The sequence below is a fragment of the Aquarana catesbeiana genome, linkage group LG12 (assembly GCF_042186555.1).
Source record: "Aquarana catesbeiana isolate 2022-GZ linkage group LG12, ASM4218655v1, whole genome shotgun sequence".
Lineage (NCBI taxonomy): Eukaryota > Metazoa > Chordata > Amphibia > Anura > Ranidae > Aquarana > Aquarana catesbeiana.
In genome coordinates, this window is record NC_133335.1 from 150,205,808 (window position 1) to 150,228,628 (window position 22,821).

The 22,821-nt window shown below is 40.2% G+C and overlaps 1 protein-coding gene across 1 annotated transcript in view; it reads left to right on the plus strand.

Moving 5' to 3' along the window:
* The window catches only part of STAT3 (signal transducer and activator of transcription 3), a 176,836-nt gene that overhangs the window by 147,602 nt on the left and 6,413 nt on the right, over positions 1-22,821 (plus strand). Inside the window, exons 19-22 of the mRNA XM_073608396.1 lie at positions 6,048-6,142; positions 20,787-20,926; positions 21,012-21,227; positions 21,950-21,992. Of these exons, the coding sequence (XP_073464497.1) occupies positions 6,048-6,142; positions 20,787-20,926; positions 21,012-21,227; positions 21,950-21,992 (494 nt within the window). The remainder of the gene's footprint in view (positions 1-6,047; positions 6,143-20,786; positions 20,927-21,011; positions 21,228-21,949; positions 21,993-22,821) is intronic.

The window sequence follows — 22,821 nt, forward strand, 5'->3', positions numbered from 1 at the left end:
CCATTACAATCATTCGGTTTTCTTAGTTGGGGAGTTCGACATAAATTAACAGCTTGCCTAACTGTGTGTCATAATGAATCCGTATAACATGCCTCAGTTTTTTGCAGACGTCCTAGGAGGACCTGTGCTTTGTCTCTGCTGGGAAAAGTTTAATAATTTTTACTAATTTTACTTAAGATTTTTTTTTTTCCTTCAAAGACTTCACTACATGCTGCTTGAGCTAGTCTTTCTATACAACTATGCCGATCAGCATATTACCAGCAATAGCTTTGGAGACCATACCTGGACCCCATTGAGCTGAACGATTGTGGGGAGTGTGCTCTGTATTGTAGCAGACCTTTGTGTACTGTGTTCAATAGCAGCAAATGTGCCTTCCAGGTTCGGTCATGGAACAACCTCTGGTGAAGACTCATTTATGAGTAGGCCATGTGGTCTGCATGTTAGGAGCTACTTCCTTTTTTTTTTTTTTTTTTAATTGTTGGGCATTACTATCCCAATTTGTTCCAGTGCTTTCCACTGAAAGGGGAAAGGGTTAAAAATGGTGAGGACTTTAGTGCTGCATCAGTGAGTGGAGTGTTGTGCACGCATAAACTCCATTCTGTGTCCTGCCATTCGGCACAAGGTAGCACCCTACTAACACTGCTTTTAAGTGCGAGAGATGCATGGTTTTAATCTCTGTTAGTCTTTACTGCCACCTTCAGTGACCTGGTTATCTTTATTCTTTTGAACCTTTCCTGGTTTTAGAAGGTGGTTCCTGAGTACCCAGGGTTTTACTTGGAATTCTATGCAAAGTTATCCCTGCCAAGCAGTGCAGGAGACAAGAAATGCAAGAGGAGCAGTCCTGCTGTATTGGGTCCCTCTAGGTCACAATCCACTAACCGTTTCGGGGCAACCTGTAGTTGGACCTCACACCAACAGCATGGAATATTGTCCCTACTTGAAACCCTACATTTTGGAGTCTTACTTGTGGCCCCTTAGCCTTATCACAGGAGGCTTTCACTACAGGTATTTAAGGATTTTATCATCCATATTGCAAATTTGATTGCTGACTTCAAGCATTAGGGGAATGGATTAAAGCCAAAGATTTGTATATTTTGGGGGAGGGCACAGTAAACTACGCAATTATTATAAGTAATGGTGTGTATACCATTACCTGTAGGGGTCTGCTGCTACAAATCTTCCCCTCTGTGGCTCCTCAGAGCCATCACATACCTTCCTCAGCAGGTTTTAGTTCCAGCTTTGCAAAAGGTAACTGTAGCCTCTGCACAGAAAAGCACCCTCCCTCCCCCTTCTACTGTCTCTGCCATTCACAGAGCTTGGCTTAGGACAATCCCACAATGCATTGCAAGCTGTGAACAGGCCATGAAGCAGTTGAAAGACAGGTCTTCCTGCCCATTTATAGAAAACGATATAGGTCCCCCTTGTCAGTGCAGGGGACTTGGATACCAGAGGAATCTATCTCCCGATCAGCCTTCTGAAACTGGGCGATTTGGTTGTGCCCACAATCCTAAACATCCCAACTGGCGTGTCATCTTACCAGGATCCAGTCAGACAATACCACAGCAGTGGCATACATTCATCATCAGGGAGGAACCAGATGTCTTGCCTCAGCCAGAAAGATAGAAATAATTTTGTCTTGGAAGGTACTTCACTTTCCAGCTGATTCCAGGAGGAAAATTTACTGGGGGACAGCAAAGCTTGCAGACTTCAGTGGTTGGTCCAACATTTACATTCCAGATATTGACGATTGGTAGCACCTGGATCCGTAGGGAATTGGGTTTAACACCTGTAGGTAGGTGTTTTAGGTCCTGTGCCACAGTTAGAGACCACTGCATTGGACCTCATAGCCTCCAGGTGCAAAAAAAAAAAAAAACTGGACAGGTTTGTCACCAAATACAGGGATCCTCTAGTGGAATCAGTAAAAGCATGATCTATGCTTTTCCTCTCCTGACACTTCTTCCACAGGATCAAGATGGTGGGCATGCTAGTGATCCTCATATCCCTGGACTGGCCCAGGTAGATGTGGCGCTCTGATCTAATAAGACCGGCAGATGCTTCATGGGCTAGTCTGTACCAGATGTTGTAAAGTAATAGATAACATTTTAGTGGAAACAGGAAGTGCAGGTGTAGAATGCAACCTCTTCAAGCATGTTCCAGGCAACCTAGATCTTTTCCAGAGAGTGTAGCATTTATTAGATCTTAGCAGCAGATGAAACATTCAAGTATATATAAGTATATACAAAATAATACAAGACCTATGAATCCTCTTCAGAATACTCAGTTATTCTGTTAATAATTTAGCAAGGATATAGACATGCCACACATCCAGCTTTCAATCTACATATGTACCTACGTGTCTATCATGCAAAGAGCTCGCAATTGGCTGCATGCACTGATTGAATGCCAGAACTGGCTGGATTTTAATACGTGTATAACTGTAGGAGTTTCTGATTGGCTAATCTGGAGCCTTAATGTTGCTTGAATTAAAATAATCTAATGTGTATCTCCTCTCTCTTGGCCCAAACCTAAAAAGATTTCCTTTCAAGAAAGTTCTCTACAGCGATTTCCATTGTGTACAGTCAGACAATGCTTTATGACCCCGAGAACTAATTTCTCACAGATGAACTGGGCAGGAAGTTGATCACAACAAAAACCCAGTTAGCATATGACTGAGGTGTCTTTATACATCCGCTACAAAAATACTTGCCACTTATTACAGTATGCATTTCTATGTATACCAATGTATTTTCCTTGTCAAAAGAAGTTTGAGTATACAGTGTTATAAAGATACATAAAGTAAGTTTACAAGGATCTATAAAGTAAGCTCATTGTTTTACAGTAGGGTTTATATAGGTAAATATCATGAAATTTCAAATATTAAACATTGGGTTCACGTAAACCTAAATTAAAGATATATATCATTTCCTTAGTTACTTTTGTAGGTATTTAAATGATTTATACCTACTATACATATTGTTTACAAGTAACCAATGTATTTTCAAACCTACTTTTCAATTCTACCAGTACCCCATAACTTGCTACACCAGATTGTTTGGATCTCCTGTTTCAAGGACCAGTGTGTCATCCTGCTTCACAGTCACTAGATTCTAAGAAACTAGTTTCTCTGAATCAGTTAATCTCTTGATGCTCAAAGTTTAGAGGTTTACTCCATGCAAAGTCTATCATTGTACGCGAAAGCATACTTGACTTAGTGCGAGCCATGGTGTTTCCATCCTGCGAGATTCTCCCTGGGAAGAATCCCCTCTATCCTACAGCAGGGTCTGGACCAGCATTTCATGCTTGGCATTGATTATGGTCACGCCTCTACTCTTGCGATTTTTATTTGTGACCTTTGGCTTCTCATTCATTGATTAGGAGTCTTGTTAAATGTAGCTCCCCCTGTTCAATTCCCTGTGACTTCGTGAATTGGGTTCTTTCAGAGCTACAAAAACTGCCCTTTGAACCCATCAAACTCTCCTCTTTCCACTTTCACTTATAAAGTGGTGTATCTGGTAGCCATCACCTCTGTGAGGAGAGTACCTGAGTTTGGAGGCCTTATCCTGTAAAGAACCTCTGGTAGTTTTACACAAGGGCAAGGTGGTGTTGAGGCCCAGAGCTTCCTTTCTACCAGGGTTGTTGCTAGTGCAGGACACATGCCCTGTGCATCCCAGGCTACCCGCTATGTTTGCACTGTGCACCCTACCACTGCCCAGTGAGAGAGGTAGAGCAGCCAATCAGTATGCTGTGTTTTTTAAAGAAAAATGCCCGTGTCTCCCTAATGGAGTAATAGCGACTTCTGTAAGGAAGACAGAAGAAGGTTTTTTTTGGTGTGCAGAGCCCGAGGTGAGCGCTGTATATAGGGGAGTACTAGATGCAGAAGAGAGCTCGATGTAAGGGGGATTGGGGCATGCACAAGTGAGCTGTGAACAGGGGAGTCGCAGAAATTAAGTGTGGGTGGTTGGCAAGGAAGCAGGCACACAGTGATGAGCTGCAGTGAGAGCACAGATGTGAGCTATGGCTAGAGGGCCCAGAGGTGATCTGTGAAAAGGAGGGAGGAAAGAGCTAGTTAAGTTATTTTCAGTATTTTATGTAATGTATGCATGGCATACAGGATGCAGAAGTCATGATTTTGAAACATGCCTTCTTACATTACTTACTCCTGCCCACCATACTCTATACTGTGTTATAGGTTACATACCTTTTACTGTTATATGTTCCATATTAATGGCCGTTGTTCTGTATTGAATGTTGCACTCTGTACGCATTGGCGTATGTTATATATTTCTCGGCATTGCCCTTTGTACGCTGTGCTGCACATTACATTCTCCCGATCATTGTACTCTGTACATGGGACTATATTTTATGTAATCCTCACCACTCTGTGTGCTTCCTTAAGAAAAATAAACTTGCTCTTTTTTGATTGTGGATGGTCCTCGCCAGAGCTCACCTGCTTGTTCCATCCTCTCTATGTGGCTCAGACAGACCATTGTTCAAGCTTAGGGTCACAAGGACCCCCTTTCCTATCAAGGCACACTCTACTAAATCTGTGATTGCCTCTGGGGGCATCAGGCTACTGGTTTCCAGATTTACAAGGCTACAACTTGATCTTCTTTTCCCTAAGTTCTACCAGGTGATGTTCAGACCTTATCTGATGCTAGCTTCGGGCACAAGGTCCTTCGGACATCTCTTTGCGCTGTAGGCAGTCCCCATTTTTCTGTTATTTCTTGAGCTTGTGTGTGTTTGACTATGTTGCCCACTCCTCAGTTAGACATCCTTAAGGTTAAGACTTCCTGTGTCCCTCTATGGATGAGAGAAAATAGTACCGCAAAATGCTTTTCTTGGAGTCTATTGAGGGACAGAGGTCCCAACGCTCTGTGTTTATAGTTATGCATTCATTAATGATTTGCTATGAAAACCAAAACCAAAAGTAAAAATCCATTGTCCAGTTTCTGAAAACAGATAAAGTAGCTGTCACCGCAATACTCCCCTCCCTACAAGTGCTGGCCTTTGCAGACCCACCTCTTTGCAATCTGCACCAGACCTCTGCCAGGATTATTGACCATGGGATCATTCAACCCACTCTTGTGTGCCCAGGCTTTACTGGCTTCATCACGCTGACTTCGGCTCACATTACTCCTGGACAGAATGGTGTTCGCGTGTGATTACATGAGCACCATGCTGTCTAGGATTAAGGACTGGTCACCATGGAAGGAGAAGTGGGAGAACTCATGTCCCTGGACTGGCCAGAAAACTGTAGAATTTTTAAAGTATGTATAATGTGCTTTTATATAAAAAAAATAAGTGCAAGGGGTTGTGGGTGTCCAACATGGATTTAGACTAATATAATTGTTGTAATAATCTGTTTGATATATCTGGCTGAACACACTAGTTTTACTGTGGTCAGGAGTCTTCAATTCCACCATAGGGATTTGCTAATGATCAAGGACACTACTTTATTGTAGCTAAAAAATGGGCAATGGTAAAGTAAGACTCATTCACCAAAACCAAACCGTTTTTTGGTACAGGTCTTTTTTTAAAGAACAACCTTGGATTTCTTAGGTATCTAGAGTGTGGTGAAGTTAGAGTAATTTTGTACATTACATTTTTTTTGTGTGATGATCTGGTGTAAACTTCAACACCTTTCACCAGTGCATCACTCTGAATCCAAGACTTTCTTAGCAACATCTCCATAGACATCTAGGCACCACAACTAGTGCTGAGTGGCTCTGAAATGTTGAGCTAGGTGTGGAATTGTCCAGACATACCAAGTTTTCTTGTTTGGTTGCACAGAGATAAGTGTAAGACACAAACTTATTTACCACATTCTAGATGCCATTGTAACCTTGCATTTTTCTTTATAAACAGGTTTGTACTTTAGAATAGCAGTGAAAAAAGTAAATGAGAAAAAGCAGTTTTCACAGCTGTTAGTGTAATTTGTGTACAACTAAATTGGCATGTTTATCTTGCATGTTTAAATGACATTTGCATGCAGTGTTTTTGTGAGTAAATATCTGCTTTAATACCATTACAATTATTTTTCCTATCAGGAAAACATGGCTGGTAAAGGGTTTTCGTTCTGGGTGTGGCTGGACAATATCATTGACCTTGTAAAGAAATACATTCTCGCACTTTGGAATGAAGGGTAAGTATACATATAGTCAGTAGTTTTCCTTGTCAAAAGAAGTTTATTGAGTATACAATGTTATAAAGATACATAAAGTAAGTTTACAAGGATCTATAAAGTAAGCTCATTGTTTTACAGTAGGGTTTATATAGGTAAATATCATGAAATTTCAAATATTAAACATTGGGTTCACGTAAACCTAAATTAAAGATATATATAATTTCCTTAGTTACTTTTGTAGGTATTTAAATGATTTATACCTACTATACATATTGTTTACAAGTAGAGTGTATATAGGTCAAATAAATTCTGATAATGAGCTTTAATCGTAAGGTGGAGAAAAGGAAAGAGAAAGAAGAAAAAGGGTTGAAAGGTAGAGGTATGGTCCACAAGGTTGTCCCGCTCGTCAGTTTATTATTCTTTTTAGTTCTCTTTGAAGCCTTAGAATGGGTGTCTCTGTAAGTCATTTAATCTGTTACCATGGCAACAGGACAGAGTCATTGAAGTTTGACAGAAACTGTTGTTTTATCCAAGGATGCCAAAGTTTTTCAAATTTTGGAATTTGATTTTGATCGATGGCTACCATCTTAGCATGGGACATTGTATTATTCATTCTGTGAATTGTTTCTGCTAGTACCAATGTAGGAGATTTCCATGCCTTGGCCACTGTTTGTTTTGCAGCCGTTATTAGTTGGATCATTAGTTTGAATTGAGAGAGTGTTAACCATTCCGGTTTTAGATTAAGTAAAGTTAAATATGGATCTGGTTGTATTATTTTTTTAAATATTTTAGATGCAATCACGAAGACTTCCTTCCAGAAGGTTTGGATTACTGGGCACGTCCACCATATGTGTAAATATGTGCCCATTTCTGGGCATCCTCGAAAACAAAGAGCTGAGGTATTAGGTGAATATTTTGCCACTCTAGCGGGTACAAGGTACCAGCGAGTTAGGACTTTATAATTTGTCTCCAGTGCTAAGATGTTGGGTGAAGATGACTTAGATGTGAGCCATATGTTAGACCAGTCCGTGTCTTCTAAAGTTCATCCCAGGTCCTCCTCCCACCTCTGAACGTAAGAGGGTCTATTAAGATTTGCTACTCCATATAATTGATTATAAAGTGATGAAATTGTACCTTTAGCAAATGGATCTTTTGTACAGATTGATTCAAAAATGGATAATTGGGATAATGGTGTATCTCCCTTTAGGAATGGTGTATAGAAATTTTTGATTTGGAGATATCTAAATATCTCAGAGTTTGGTAGATCATATTTTTCTCTAAGCGATGGGAATGAAAGGAATGATTTAGATGCTATGAAGTCATTTAGTGTCTGAATGCCTGATGTTGTCCAAGCTTTAAAAGAATTTGGGTAGATCCATGCCGGATAAAAGGCCGGATTTCTGATAAAAGAAAGGAGAGGATTGTGTGGAGATTGTAACTGATATTTGGTTTTTAGTTTATCCCATAGAGATAAGAAGTGTTTAGTTATGGGATTATGAATTTTAAAGCGGTCTTTAGGATCAAGCCATAATAAATTTGATATTAATAGAGGGTCATTTTCTGAAGCCTCTATAAATACCCATAATGGGATTTCCTGTTTTGCATGGTATTTGGACAGACTGGCCAAATGTGCTGCTCTGTAGTAGTTAGTAAAATTAGGGTATCCCAGGCCTCCTTTATTTTTGGGAAGATGTAGTGTGTGTATAGGTATACGTGGTTTAGAAGAGCCCCATATAAACGAAGTTGCTCTTTTTTGTACTATTCTCAAAAAATAGGAAGGAATTGGAATAGGAAGGACTCTGAATAGATAAAGCAATTTGGGTAGAATAGTCATTTTGATTGCATTAATCTTCCCCATCCAGGATAAAGGAAGTTGCGACCATTGTTTTATTAGATTTGTGATCTGTCTTAATACAGGAGGATAATTGGTTGAGAATAAGTCAGAATGAGATGCTGTTAAATGAATTCCAAGATATGGGATTGATTTTTCTGCCCATGTGAATGGGAGTGCAGCCCTAGCCGGGATCAATTCCATGTTTGTGAGTGAAATATTAAGCACTAGGCATTTCTTAGGATTAATCATAAGGCCGGATAGGGCTGCAAATCCATCAAGAGCTGGTATTAAGTTAGGACCAGAGACCTGTGGTGATGATAGAAAAAGTAATATATTGTCTGCAAATATACATAATTTGTGTGTAATACCTCCTACTTCAATGCCAGTTATAGTTTGGTTTGTTCTGATGTATTGGGCCATGGGTTCGAGTATAAGGGCAAATAATAAGGGAGATAATGGGCAACCCTGTCGGGTACCTCTTTCGATATTAAAGGCTTCAGATTTGTATCCAGCATATTTTATATAGGCTTTGGGTTTATTATATAATGCTTTTGATCCATGTTAAAAAGTGGGGTCCAAAACCCCATTTTTGTAATGAATATTGCATATATTGCCAGGATACTGTGTCAAATGCCCTCCTTAATATCGAGAGATAGAAAACATAAAGGGATTTTCCGTTTTTTAGCAATATGTGCCAATAACACTGCCCTGCGTATATTATCGCCTGCCTGTCTATTTGGCATGAAGCCTACTTGATCTCTATGTATTAATTTTCCTATAATGCTATTGAGGCGTTTTGCTATTATTTTTGCTAATAATTTAATATCGAGGTTTAACAGAGAGGCCGATAATTCACACAGGAAGTATCATCAGAAAAGGGTTTTGGGATCATACAAACAATTGCCATTAGTGTTTCTTGCCGAAAAGAATGTCCATCTAGAAGTTTGTTAAAAGTTTTAGTGAGAATGGGAGAGAGTATTTCTGAGAATGTTTTATAGTATAAAGCCGAGTAGCCGTCTGGGCCTGGTCTTTTGTTAAGTTTTAGGTCTTTTATGGCATTAGCAACTTCATCTATAGTTATAGGCTCATCCAAACTGCTTTTTTGATTCTGAGATAACTCAGGTAAGGTTATTTTTGAGAAGAAGGATTCAGCCTCTGTAGGATTAAATTCATTGTTTGTCTTGTATAAAGTTGCGAGATGTGAGTGAAATTTATGGACTATTTTAACTGGATTACAAGTGTAAACATTTTTTGATAATTTCAAACGTATTGGTTTGAAAGATTTGTTAGTTGAATTTAATGCCCGAGCCAAATATGTACCTGGTTTGTTTGTATTCATGTAGAAATTGTGTTTGGAGCGTTTGAGGGATTTATCAACTGACTCAGTGAGAAATAGATCGTATTCCAATCTAGATTTTTCCAGATGAGATTTTGTACTCTGAGATGGATTATCTTGAAATGATATGTAGGCTGCATTAAAATTGAGTTCTAGTTTTTTTGCTAGATTTTTGCGTTCCCGTTTAAATAGTGCCATTTGTCTTTGTATCGTACCACGCAAGACAGGCTTATGAGCTTCCCACAGTGTTATTGGGGAGATGTCTGTTGTATTATTAATTGATATGTATTCCTTTAAAGCTTGTTCAATGGCCATCTGATGTAGTGGGTGTTTGAGCATTATGTCCGGTAAGTACCACGTTGGGTCATGCGCTTTTGGTATGGCTGAGGCTATAGTAGTGTATACTACATTATGGTCAGACCACGGAATCGGAATTATATCTGATGCAATAATTTCTGGTATCATTCCTATTGTTAGAAAAATATGATCTATTCTGGTGAAGGTCTCTCCATGAATCTACCAGATTGTATTTGGAAAGAAGTTGAGAAAAAGGTAATCTAGAGGTTATTTTGGATGGTGTAAAAGGTGATTTATCTAGAAATGGGAGGAGGACCTGGTTTGAATCCCCACACATTATCACTGTTCCTATTTTGTGTGTATTAATCACTTGTAATATATGTGAGAGGAATGGTGTAGGTTGTTTGTTAGGAGCGTAGTAGGAAATCACCGTGATTGCTGTATCCATTATATAACCCATGAGTATCAGGTATCTACCTTCTGGGTCTTTAATTTCTGATGATAAGGTGAATGGTGTGGATCGGTGAAATGCAATTAGAGTTCCCCTTTGCTTGGTACAGGCAGAAGCCGTGTAAATTTGTTGATAAAAAGGAGAAATATATTTTGGACTAGAATCTTTGGTGAAGTGTGTTTCTTGGAGGCATACTATGTGAGCCTTCTTGTTATGGAAAGTACGGAAGGCTTTGGTCCTTTTTTGAGGGACATTTATTCCCTGAACATTCAGGGAAAGTATATTCAGTGGTGCCATGGCAATAGATCAAATAGTTTTGACTTACTTTTTGTTATGCAGAGCTGACTGCGCAGATCAACCTGTGTGGACTGAAGAGATGAATAGATAGAAAAGAAACCAGTGAATTCTGGAGTAAAGAGTGAACAAAAAACATATGAGATTAGATGATACATTGTATAAATTATTTTTTGCAAGTAATCACAATTTACCCGTGAAAGAGAATAAATATCTCTCTCAGGGGAATAAGTGCCTTCGTCACACTCCCACATAATATGGTTGGGAGAATGAGGAGGGCTAATGGGGGTACACGGATCTTCCGCTTACAGGAGAGAAGTGCTATGTCAAAAGACATCAAAATGATGTTTCATTAATTGGAGTGCAGAATATAGTTTTTGTTGAAATTATTTATTCCAGGGTGGTTGTATATGGTTAGTCTTGCCCTAGGCTAAATAATTCAGTTAGAAAGGTACTGTTAATAACTTTGGTATTGATGAAGATAGTTTGAATTATTTTGGGATTTTAACCCTTTTAGAGTAAACAATTACATATTTTATTCATATGTAACTGTTTAGATATGTTAACTCATAAAATTGAGGTTGTATTGCTTCAGATTAGAATAAACAAAAACCTAATTCTAGGAACTAGTTAGGTAATAATATATTTGTTTTAAGAAAAGAAAGAAAAAGCTTCTATTACTTCTGGATTATTGAACATATTTGTCCTAAAAAGTAATAAATCTATTATTATTACCTGATAATATATAACTGAACAAGAATTTCCTTATTTCACTTATATATTCTAAGGCTATATGAATCAGAAGTAATAAGAAATATAACTGGAATGTAACATGATCCCACACAGTGTGTGACTATCAGAATGCAGTTACATTCAGTTATAAATACAGGTTTTTTTTATAGAGAACCATCTCTTAGTATAATAAATGAAGAGATATCAGGAATTAGGATGTCAGTCCATTGAATCTTCTTGGTCCATGGATGATGTGGCATAACGGCCTCTTTTGTGAGAATGATGATTCCCATTTTGTTCTGAAATTTTCTGGGTGCTGCCTGAAGGTGAAGATGATGCCATTCTTCTGCGTGTGGAAGTGTTGCTGCTTGTGGGTTCTGTCAGATTTAATTTTAAAAGGGTTTGTTGTAGTTCATCTGCTGATCTGCTTCTGTAAATTGTACCTTGGTAGTTAAATCTGACTGAAAAGGGGAAGCCCCATTGATACATAATGTTGTGGCGTTGCAGTTCCATTAGTTGGGGTTTCATGGATCGTCTTTTAGTAATAGTAAGTTGGGATAGGTCAGCAAAAATTTGATAATTGTGTCCATGAAAATTAAGTTCCTTTTTTTCTCTTGCAGCAATTAGTATTTGTTCTTTCGTTCTGTAATAATGAAATTTTGTGATTATATCACGTGGGGGTCCATCTTTCTTTTTGGCTGTGAGGGCTCTGTGTACTCTGTCCAGTTCTAAACGTTCAATAGGGATATCTGGCTTTAGTTCTTGTAATAGAGCAGTAATAGTAGATTGCAGGTCTGTCACAGTTTCAGGTATTCCCCTTATGCGCAAGTTTGAACGTCTGGCTCTATTTTCGTAATCTTCGAGCTTAGTTTGAAGTATTAAATTCTCTTTTTTTAATTGTTCCAATTCTGTTATATTTTCTTGGGTTGTAATTTCAATTTCATCCATTTTTATTTCTAAGGCTGCGGTGCGGTTTCCCAGCTCTCTTATTTCTTTGGTTAGGCTTTTTGTTATTTGGTCTGAGGTTTGTTTTAAAGCCTTATGAAGCATCTTTTCAAATTGTAATAATATTACTGGGGATACTGAGGAGGCTTGTGGAGAAGTTTGTGAGAGGATTTGTTCTGTATCTGACTCAAATGGAGAGTCTTGCTGTGACATTTTCTGTCTGTGAGAGCGCCCTGATGCTGTATCTTGTGAGGTGACTGGAGCTGCTTCAGCTGCAGTGAGTGCCTGTGAGCTCTTTGTGAGGTAATTTTTATTTCTGCCACGGTTTCCTCCCAGTACCATATTTCCTGCCCAAACTTTCACAGTTTGTTCCCAGGGGCAAAAAGGTTCAAATGGATACCTTTTGAGCCTGCAGGCTCCGCTTTGTCCTTCTCTTCTCTCCTCAGCGGTGTGGAGCTCTAACAATGCATGTCTGCTCCGCTAGGCTCCGCCTCCTGCCCCCCATAGTCAGTAGTTTTAACTTCTTTTTTTTAAATATGCTAAGTAGCTTTCATTGGTTCAAAATGTACAGACTAATGAAATCTGGCTTCTGATTGTAGCTGTTAGTTGCTTGACACTATTAAGTGGGAGCCCAGTCATATGGTTTTTATTGGCTTAATCACAATAACTAGCTATAATTCAGAATCAATGCAGCAGTAACACATGACAGTTGAACCATAGACCAAACATATCTAGACATATGCATTAAATGCGTACAAATGGGAGATCAGAGCACTAAGCTCTTCACATAAATAATATGTACACCGATGCACAATATTAGTTCTTAATTGTTTATTAGGGGATACAGGTGGAATATTAAGAGATGTAGGTTTATGTAGCTACCTTCAGGAGATCTGCCACTGGCAAAGTTTTATGACAGCCCAGCATCACCCCTCAAACTCCCATCATGTTTTAGTCTGCTACTGTTTCTACAGTGGCTGCATTTTTTTTCTGGATTGGCTGGTTTTCAGCATAGCCTTGGAAGGCTGTACCTGAATCCTGCCGAAGAGAATATGCAGGGCCAGTCTGTACTATGACCTGCGGGCACTGTATTTTGCTGAAGGTGCTCTCCATATCACGTATGCATTACTGTGTGAATCTAGCTGTATAGCAATTTACAGGTCTAGACCTGTATTACGTGTCCAGTTTCTGCTGGATGCCCCACAGGTCTACTATCGAACATCCAGTCCACTATCGAGTACTTAGGGCCTGTCCCTACTCATTTGGAGCTGGCACCCCCTGCTATGTACCCTTTCTCCCTTTGAGGTTTATCTCGAGTGTGGAGACACTTTGAAAATGTGTTATGGACACTGTTGGGGTGGTAAGGCACTTCCTGCAATCTATCACCTGCACCTTGTATGTGCTGCAGCACCTCCATAAGCTTTTCAAATTTGTTGCACACCTTGTTCCGACTGCAACACACGTGGGCAACATCCCTGCACCCACAAGGGCCGCTGCACTTTCCATTGTGTGCACGTTCCCCTCTGTATCTCCTACTCTGCCTGAGATATCTGCTCCTTAGAGCTGTCTCATTGACCTGGTCATAGATGGCATTAAAGTGGAAGAAAGGCCGAATTCCAACCTTTTTAAAAAAAAAATGTTCCCTGCCCCTCTTCCTACCTATCCTACTTAACCTGAAAAATGTGTATACTACTAGAGTAGCCTGCAGTGTACCCCCTAAAGGGTCAAACACTTGACAGCCCAGACCTCCATTCCCTGTTTGAGTCCACTCCTCTCTGAATCTTTCTCAGCTCTTTCAGGTGTAGATTTCTTCCTGTTTTGTTCAGAGGAATTCTCTGAAACTATGGCTAAGTTGCAAAATGTTTTAAGCCATGCAACCAGACTACTAAGTGCAAGAGTCGCAACCATGCTCCCACATGCTCTAGATTCCATCTCTGGTTTCCCCGTACCTGCAGCTGCTTTTGCATGGTCATCTGAGGATGATGCGGGTACCCTATCCTTTATGAATGATTTTGTAAATGAGGTGTTTCAGTCTGTGGACATTACTCCCATGCTCAAGGATACCATTTTGGTACTTAACGCAGTATGCTCTTGTTAAGACCTGCACCATCTTTATCAAAACTTATCTTCTTGGTTTCCCTTAAAAGTGCCTAGACTTCAAAAACTTTTCCTGCAAACTCATTTCTGCAGCCATTGTTGTACAGGGAATGTCCTAATCCTGTCAAGGTGTTTACTCCTCTCAGGCTTTTTGCACAGCAATATCCTATTAAAGAAAGGTTCTTTAAGAAGTGGCCCGTCATTGAAGTGGATACAATAGTTGCTGGTCTTACTCTCACTGTTTCTGTAGTGGACCTTCTGATGTTTAAAGATCCTCTGGACGAATGCTGAAAAGCCCTTCCAAAGGTATGGGCAGACTGCTATCCTGAGAGTCTGCAGGATCCTGGCATTGCACCCCCGATCTGCTGATGCAATGCTCTGCAGGCTCCTTAGGAAAATAAATAAATGCAAAGAAATGTGCATTTATTTTTTTTCAAAAGGTTAACTTGGCCTTTAAGGGTTGGGTCTCTGCTCCTGCAGCATTGTTTCAGAGACAATTTGCTCCCGTTCCCTAATCAAACCTTTGTTCGGGGTGTCCTGCCATAGGGCTCCTCCTGTTTGCATCCCTTTGACACTATGGGATCTGAATTTGGTTCTCCCAGAACTTTAAAAAACGCCCTTTGACTCTATCAGATTTTCCTCTCTCCACTTTCCACTGACTAAGCTAGCAGCCTTATCTTGTAAAGTAAACTTCCTGGTCCTAAATGAGAAAGTGGTCATAGGCGTGCGTATATGGTGTGCCTGGGCACACCCGACACACCCCAGGGGTTTCTTGCTGTCAAAATGTGTGAACTCTTTTTTCGGCACCTCTGCCAATTGACAGCTGCAAGTGGAACTGTTTGTCATTTGGATGTGTAACTCCTGTGAGCACGCACCCACCAGCCGTGGAGTAAGCAGGCAATCTGCCGCATTTTCCGGTACTGCCTCTGACGTTCCGGCTACAGCATTCCTGACCGCTAAATATCACTTCGCCGCTTGCTGTCAGATGCTGTAGACTGCTTACACCACAGCCGTGGCTGCTGTCCTCACAGAAGGTGCCTATCATCCATTGCCTGTGTTGCCAGAAGACAGTTTGCAGTACTCCTCATTAAGGCAGCAGTCTGGCTGAGTCGGGGCTTTCACAGCTCCAGTACCAGGTGGACAGGGCAGGAAGAGATCATCACAATGCATCCCTGATCACTGCTTCCTGCCCAGCATACTCCACAGTTCTCCCTGAGCAGAGGAAAGATCTCATAGGACAAATGGTCGCCTTTACCTGTGTGTACTGACCTTCTCTGCCTGCTACTGTACATTATACAATGCTGTGCTGTAAACAAAGCATGTTTACTGAATGAGAAAGTAAAAGTAACATTCTTGTATAGGTTAGAAATTACTGGAACTTCTGAGGTGCTACATAGATGTATTCCACATACATAATATATCTTATTTAAATCATGATTTTTTTAATAAGATATAGTGTGTATGTGGAATAAATCTATGTAGCACCTCAGAAGTCCCAGTAATTCCTAACCTGTCAAAAAACCTTCACTTAATACAGCCCAACTTCAGGAAAGTAAAAAAAGTCTATCCTTGCAGTGTGAGAGTGTGGGAGGAGGGGCTAGCCTCTTTTTTTATTTACCTGATTTCAAGATGTCTTCCACCCAGTCTTAACATGATCACATACCATATTGGACATTGCCCTGTATGGTATGATGGAGAGGGTAGAGCAGGGATATGCAATTAGCGGACCTCCCAGCTGTTGCAGAACTACACCTCCCATGAGGCATAGCAAAACTCAGACAGCCACAAGCATGACACACAGAGGCAGAGGCATGATGGGACTTGTAGTTTTGCAACAGCTGGAGGTCCGCTAATTGCATATCCCTGGGCTAGAGTATGACCACAGCCAGTAACTTAGAAGCTGAAGAGAACAAGTCACAGTAGTGGAGGAAGCCTGCTGGAGAAAGGCATAGGGTAAAGCTGGGAACACACAGATTGAGATTCGTCCAGTTGAGCAGGGATCGCCTACATTTTAGTTTGTGTGTAGCCCCTCCTGTTAGACAGAAGCCGATCATTAGATCAGCTTCTCTTAAACAGGACTGCTGAAAAAATTGTTCAATTAGTGGCTTGCAGCCCACCGGCTGCAGCACTAATCCGTGTTTTCTAACAGTGGGGAGTCCCCGCTGTCAGAATACAATGTCCCAGTAGGGGGGGGGGGGGGATTCCTGCATCCACATCGCTCTTGTAGATGCAAGAACCTGTCAGCTATCTAAACCAAAAATCATGTGCACGTGTACCAACTTAAAGGTAAGGATTAGCTTGGGGCGTGTTCGGATCGAGCCCACCAGGAAGCTGTCAGTGCACACCGCCGATCATAGGCAGCATGTGTATGGTGCAGCTGCTGGTCGTGAAATGCCTCACTGCCCTTTGATTGGCGGTGTGCAGTGACGGCTTCCTGGCGGGCTTGATCCGAACACGCCCAAGCCCATCACTACTTAAAGGATGAGCTCACCTTCTAGAACATGTTACAACCGTATACAGGGTGTAACGTGTTCTAGTTGCACCCTCCTCTTCGCCCCCACCCGTACAGCCTCATCATTAATTCATAGGAATCTGTGAATGCATAAACTGCAAGTCCGAGCCACCACTGCAGCAGATAGACTTGTAGTTTAAATGAACTGCAAGCACGCTGATCAGCATACCTGTAGTTCATTCACATTGCCTACAGCTCTGCAATGACAGCCATACAAAAGTACAGGAACAGAGCTGTAGGCAGTGTCTGCAGGAGCCTGACACTTCACCCACAATCTGCTGATGGTGGACACAATACTTTGCAGTCTCCGATTTTTTAAAAATAATACATTTGTGCATGGGTGGATATATATATATATCTATATCACTATATATATATATATATATATATATATATATATATCTATATGTATGTGTGTGTGTGTATCTCTATCTCTATCTCTATCTCGGTGAAACCGGCGCAACAGAGTGCAACCACAGGCGTATTACCCCTGCAGGGGTAATAGGATCCGGTGAGTAGGGACCCTTGAGGGAGAGCACATAAGTCACCTGGAGATACTGCAAGCACTCAAGTCACCTGTGATCTATGTGCACAATTCTGACATATACCTATATGTGGACTGTTATTTATCTTTACTCGCACATATAGACGCTATACGCCTTTTTTGGTGGTGCGTTTGATGTTTGGAACTTTGCTACACTTTTATTTTTATGAATATTGTTTTTTTGGGACTTTAACATATATTTTTTTTCAATCCTTTTTTTGGATACCTTTCACTTTGTAACATATATATTATTATCTATTCCTTGTATGCTGGATGTAACACTTATGTACATTTATTCACAGATTAGTCTACACATTTACATGTACACCTGTATAGCTTATCACTGCAATTGGTAGGACACACGTGCTATACATTTTTTCTTTTATTTATGTTGGTACTTTACGTTTCTAAACATGTATACACACTATGTACCTCTAGGACAGACCCTGTGGTTACCCCCTTTTAGGGAGTGCCCTGCATAGAAGTTCATCTATACGGTTCTGCATACCTAGGGTACAGCCCTTCGCCCTGTTCCATATGTTTATGGTCATGCTCTTGGTATTGCTTTGCTACAAAACTGAGGCTTTATATTGGGCTGCAATTTTATTTATTTTTTTGCCACTGTTCAGTCCTTCTGTAGACGGCTTTATAATCTGCCAGATTAATGACTTTCTCTGCCCTTCTATAGAAAAAAATAAGATTTTTATGAGGAGTACAACAATCTAGTTTTGGTGAGCCTCTGCCCACTGCAGCCTCAGGTTTGCTATTTTTGGTTAGCAGAAGTGGAACCCAACATGGTCACCTTCTGTTTTAGCCCATCTGTCTCGAGGTTTGATATTTTGTGCGTAAAGAGTGGTTATTTGAGTTACTGAAGCGTTTCTGTGGGCTGGAGCCTAACCATTCTCTTCTGAACTTTCTCATCAACATCATGCTTCTGTTCTGCCACTCAATGGATGTTGTAGATTTTCACACCAATCTGAGTATACTCTGGAGACTATTGAATGGGAAAATTTCAGGGGTTCAGCAGTTAAGTTATCATGCCATAATCACATTTGTCCCTATTCTTGTGTTTGGTTTGAAGATTACCTAAAGCGCCTGACTTGTATTTGCATGATTTTGATTTGCACTGCTGATTGGCTAATTAGACAATTGCATGGATACGCAAGTGTACAGTGTTTACTATTAGATTTCTCAGTGAATTTAATATATCTGACAAAGGGAAGACAAGCAGTGCCATCTGAGTGTAGTGTATATCAAAAAAGAAAAATAATTTTTGTCACATAATTGGCCAAGGTTGATGTTTTCTTGGTGCAGACACACAGCGGGACTGGACCTGTCTATTACAGCGGTGATTACATGCTTGTCGAGCACTATACAAGCTGTCTCTGTGAGTTGCCAATTATGTGACAATAAATTGCTTTTAAAGATATACTACACTCAGATGGCGCTGGCTTTCTTACGTTTGTTTTACATGCAGAGTTGCTTCTAACTCCCTCAGCCAGCAGCCACTGCACTGTAGATTTGAACTCTTTGGATTATTGGAAGGACTTATCCAAACTGTTCTATATTACGACACATTTATCTCCACACTGGCTCTCCCTTCTCAGTGTGCCACATTTCTCTGAGCGGTTTAATTTAATATATTTAATGATCCTCATTAGTCCTCTGCCCTAATTCAAGGGCTTGTTTAGATTAGCTTTGGCCTCTGAAAATTCAAGCTATGATTAGGGCCCAAATAAGGCAGAAACGTGTTAGCGTTGAGACTAAAGATGTAACTTTTTAATTGTGTAAAAGATTTCATGATCCTTGGGACATGTGTGCGCTCTTTGATATTACAGATGATTCATGTAGCATTTACTTCCTGGAATCCATCTTTAGACTGTGTTCACACCATGGTGTTAAGTTTTTCTGGCGGAATCACCGCTATTCAGAAACGCCGCAAATCATGGGACGCCCTTGTGATCCACGTTACTTTGGCACCCAAATCTTGGCACAATTTTGCAGTGATTGATGCTGGCGAATCGCTGTAAAATCGCACAACAGAATTGCGAGACGTGTTTCTGTTTGGGTGACAATCGCGGAAAAATCACGCTGCAATTTGGGTGGCATTTACAGTAAAGGGGATCGCAAGGGCATTCCGCGATTTGTGCCAATTCCGCCCGCAAAACGGAACGTAATGGAGCCTTACTGTGATGGCATCCTTGAAAATCTTGTGTGTGCGCAGTATATAATTATACTTGATCTGCTGATGCACTGCACAAGGTCCGGCATGCAGCAGGAGGATAAAAAAAATGCTCATGAAGATATGTGGGGTATGACATATAGGCCTTAAACCAGCTGAAGAAAAGTAAAAAAAAAACAAAAAACTTTTAACAAGTAAATATAATATAACTTCCTATATATTTACTTAGGCTAACACCATAAGGATTCAAAATAATTAATGTTGGTTGAGGGAGTAAAGTTCTGCTTTAAGATTCATTGTAGTAACAGAACTGTGGAGTTCTGTAAGAATTGTTGTTAATTTGGTTATTTGATTTTATAATTGTGGTTAGAGGAAAGAATGTAACCACAATGCTTTCTATCAAACAAATACTAAATAGCAGCACATGAACTTATTTATTTATAAAAATGCTTAACCTACGCAGTCTTACCTGAAGGCCTTGATGCGCAAAACAAAAGACATTGACATTAAAAGACCTTAAGAGAGTCAGCATATCAGCATGACAATATACAAAATCAAAACCTGGGGGTCTGTCCAACACACCACAATAAAATTAGGTGACTCCAAAAGCTTGTACAAAAAGGTTTGGTTTTCAACTTCATTCTCAAGTCTCCGTTTCAGAGAAAAGGAGTTCCAAAATTCAGCTCCCTCTACTTCTTGATCATGAGCAACTTCCAAATTTTTACAGGCAAATCTCTAGTATAAAACATACCTGCTTGTTTGCTCCACAAGCCTTCACTCACTCTGGATGACTGTTTTGACATAGGTGTTTAGCTGACATTGGGAAATGAAGACCAACTATCCCAGGGGATCCTTAAAGCTAAACGCCACGCTCAAAAATTTATTTAAAGTAGAAGTCCACCCTATAACTAAAATCCCTGCATCTGTAGACATCCACAATCTAACACTAACCTATCTAGCCCTGTAAAGAAAAAAATCGATATACGTACCCTTTTCTTTTTAAGCCGATCCGACCCGAACCCACACTGAGCTGTCAGCTGCGGCTTCGCTGTGTAAGGCGGGTGCAGAGGACACATCCGACAATGCTCTATGGGTGAAGTCACTCCCTATTAATTTCACAGCCGTCGTCGGCTGTGTCCTCTGCAGAGCTTCCGGCGTATGAGGTATGTATACTGATTTCTTTTTTTTTTTCTTTTTTTTTTTCTTTACAGGGCTAGATAGGTTAGTATTAGATCATGGATGTCTATAGATGCAGGGATTTTAGTTTTAGGGTGGACTTCTACTTTAAGAATAACTCTATGATGTGAGTACCAAATGCCTGTGCAAGTGCAGTTATTACCTTGTAAAGTAGTAGTGGCTTCATCACTGGACTGTGTGATTCACAGTATTATCATATACTCTGAAATCCTGTACCTTAAGATATATGTGTCCTTTGCAGGTATATATTGGGCTTCATCAGCAAAGAGCGCGAACGAGCCATTCTCGGCACCAAACCTCCTGGAACATTCCTGCTGCGGTTCAGTGAGAGCAGCAAGGAGGGTGGTATTACCTTTACTTGGGTGGAGAAAGATATCAGTGGTAAGAAAACTTCGAGATAACTTTACATTTTACAGTTTTTTGTGTACAATTGCTTGCCTCTTTATATTGACGTTTTCACACCCAGGTAAGACACAGATCCAGTCGGTAGAGCCATATACAAAGCAGCAGCTGAACAACATGTCCTTTGCTGAAATCATCATGGGTTACAAAATTATGGATGCCACCAACATTTTGGTATCCCCTCTGGTGTACCTGTATCCTGACATCCCCAAAGAAGAAGCCTTCAGCAAGTACTGCCGCCCAGAGAGCCAGGAACATCCTGAGCCCACGGACCCAGGTAGTAGTAGACTCCCCATTTTGAAATGTATACCTTATCCAGAGCTGTTAAAGTGGAACTTTAGTTAAAACATTAGATCCTCCTAGATCACTTCAGGCTGGCCCCTTTTGCAGATATAGCTATGTAAAACACTAAAAATAAGTGCCTATTCTCTTTAAAATTAAATAATACTGTCTTACCCCGCTCTGCACATGCTCAGTTGCTCTGTATTTTTAGGCACTAACGAGTTTGTAGAGGTAGATCTGCTGACAGCCTTAAACCAGAATTAAACCCTTCTATCCTTTAAAGCTAAGGAAGCTGCTTCTGTTTGATCTGCAACTGCCATAGTGCTCCACATGTGATCAGTTATGATGGTTTCTCAGTTTGGTTGAGAACACAAGACAGTGTGACCGTTGGTAACCCTTTTTGAATAATTATTTACTGCTGGGGCTTTGGGCTTCAAAAAAAAAATGGCAGAGTCCAGCAAGAATAAAAAAAAGAGTAATCCTGAAGGCAATTTACAGCACACACACTGGTAGCATAAATATTAATGTGGAATGTATGTTCCTTGCTGAAGAACATTATTTTTTTATCACTTTGTTATGGGTAATGTTCTACTTTAATATCAATTGTCTGGACAGACTAATATGTAAGATCTATGTGATCATTTACTAGTTTATCCCATCTACAAAGCTTTTCTAGTAAAATGCTTTAAAATATTACAGCTATGTTTTCTTTTCATGCAGGCACTGCCCCATATCTGAAGACAAAGTTTATTTGTGTAACACCGTAAGTATTGGCTTTTGTTTCTTATAATTATTTACCCATTCCCTTTATGGAGAAATGTGTGCTAAATATACCTCTATCAGTGCCTAAAAATTTATAATGCAGAGAATTGCTTTTGAGCCTCTTTTTATTGTCATTGGATGCATATTAACGTAGGTGGTAATAATGCCTACTGGCTTCTACTCTTGAATTCTGTGTTAATGTATCCTATAAAAATTGCATGGCTTGCTATCACAACATTCGGTTTGTACAGTGTTAAGATATTTGCGTGAAATCTTCGCTCACATTAGATATTTTCTGATTTACCATAGTGCACTCAAAACTAAACCTAAAATCCATCTCCAAACAAAACATATTGTATTATTTTGGCGACAGATCAGAACCTTCAATTCGTTTTTTATAGCGGTCTGTTTCTGCACTGGGGGGCTGAGGAGGTGTTGCAAGGACAGGAAGTGATTGAAGTTATCTCCAATTACTTAGTAACTAATTGTCAATTATTACAATCACCATTTGTGGAAGAATGAAAGATTCCTTTGACCAGCTCCTATATTTGTGCCAGTTTGCTGAAAACCTAAAAACTTTTATCAGTTGAGGCACAATCCATCAGAAACCTTTCATAGCCTTGTCTGCCCAGGCATTGAACTTTTAATGCAAGTGTTCCAGTTTCTAATAGCTGCTGTGCTGTTTATAAAAATATGTTCATTAGCTCAATCCTCGACAAATCCCAGACGCCAGGTCACCATAGCGACTAAAAATTGCATCCTGGCACCTGGGCTTTTGTCAACCCATTCACTGTTGCAGGGATGCAAAATTTGTATCACCCGACTCCCGA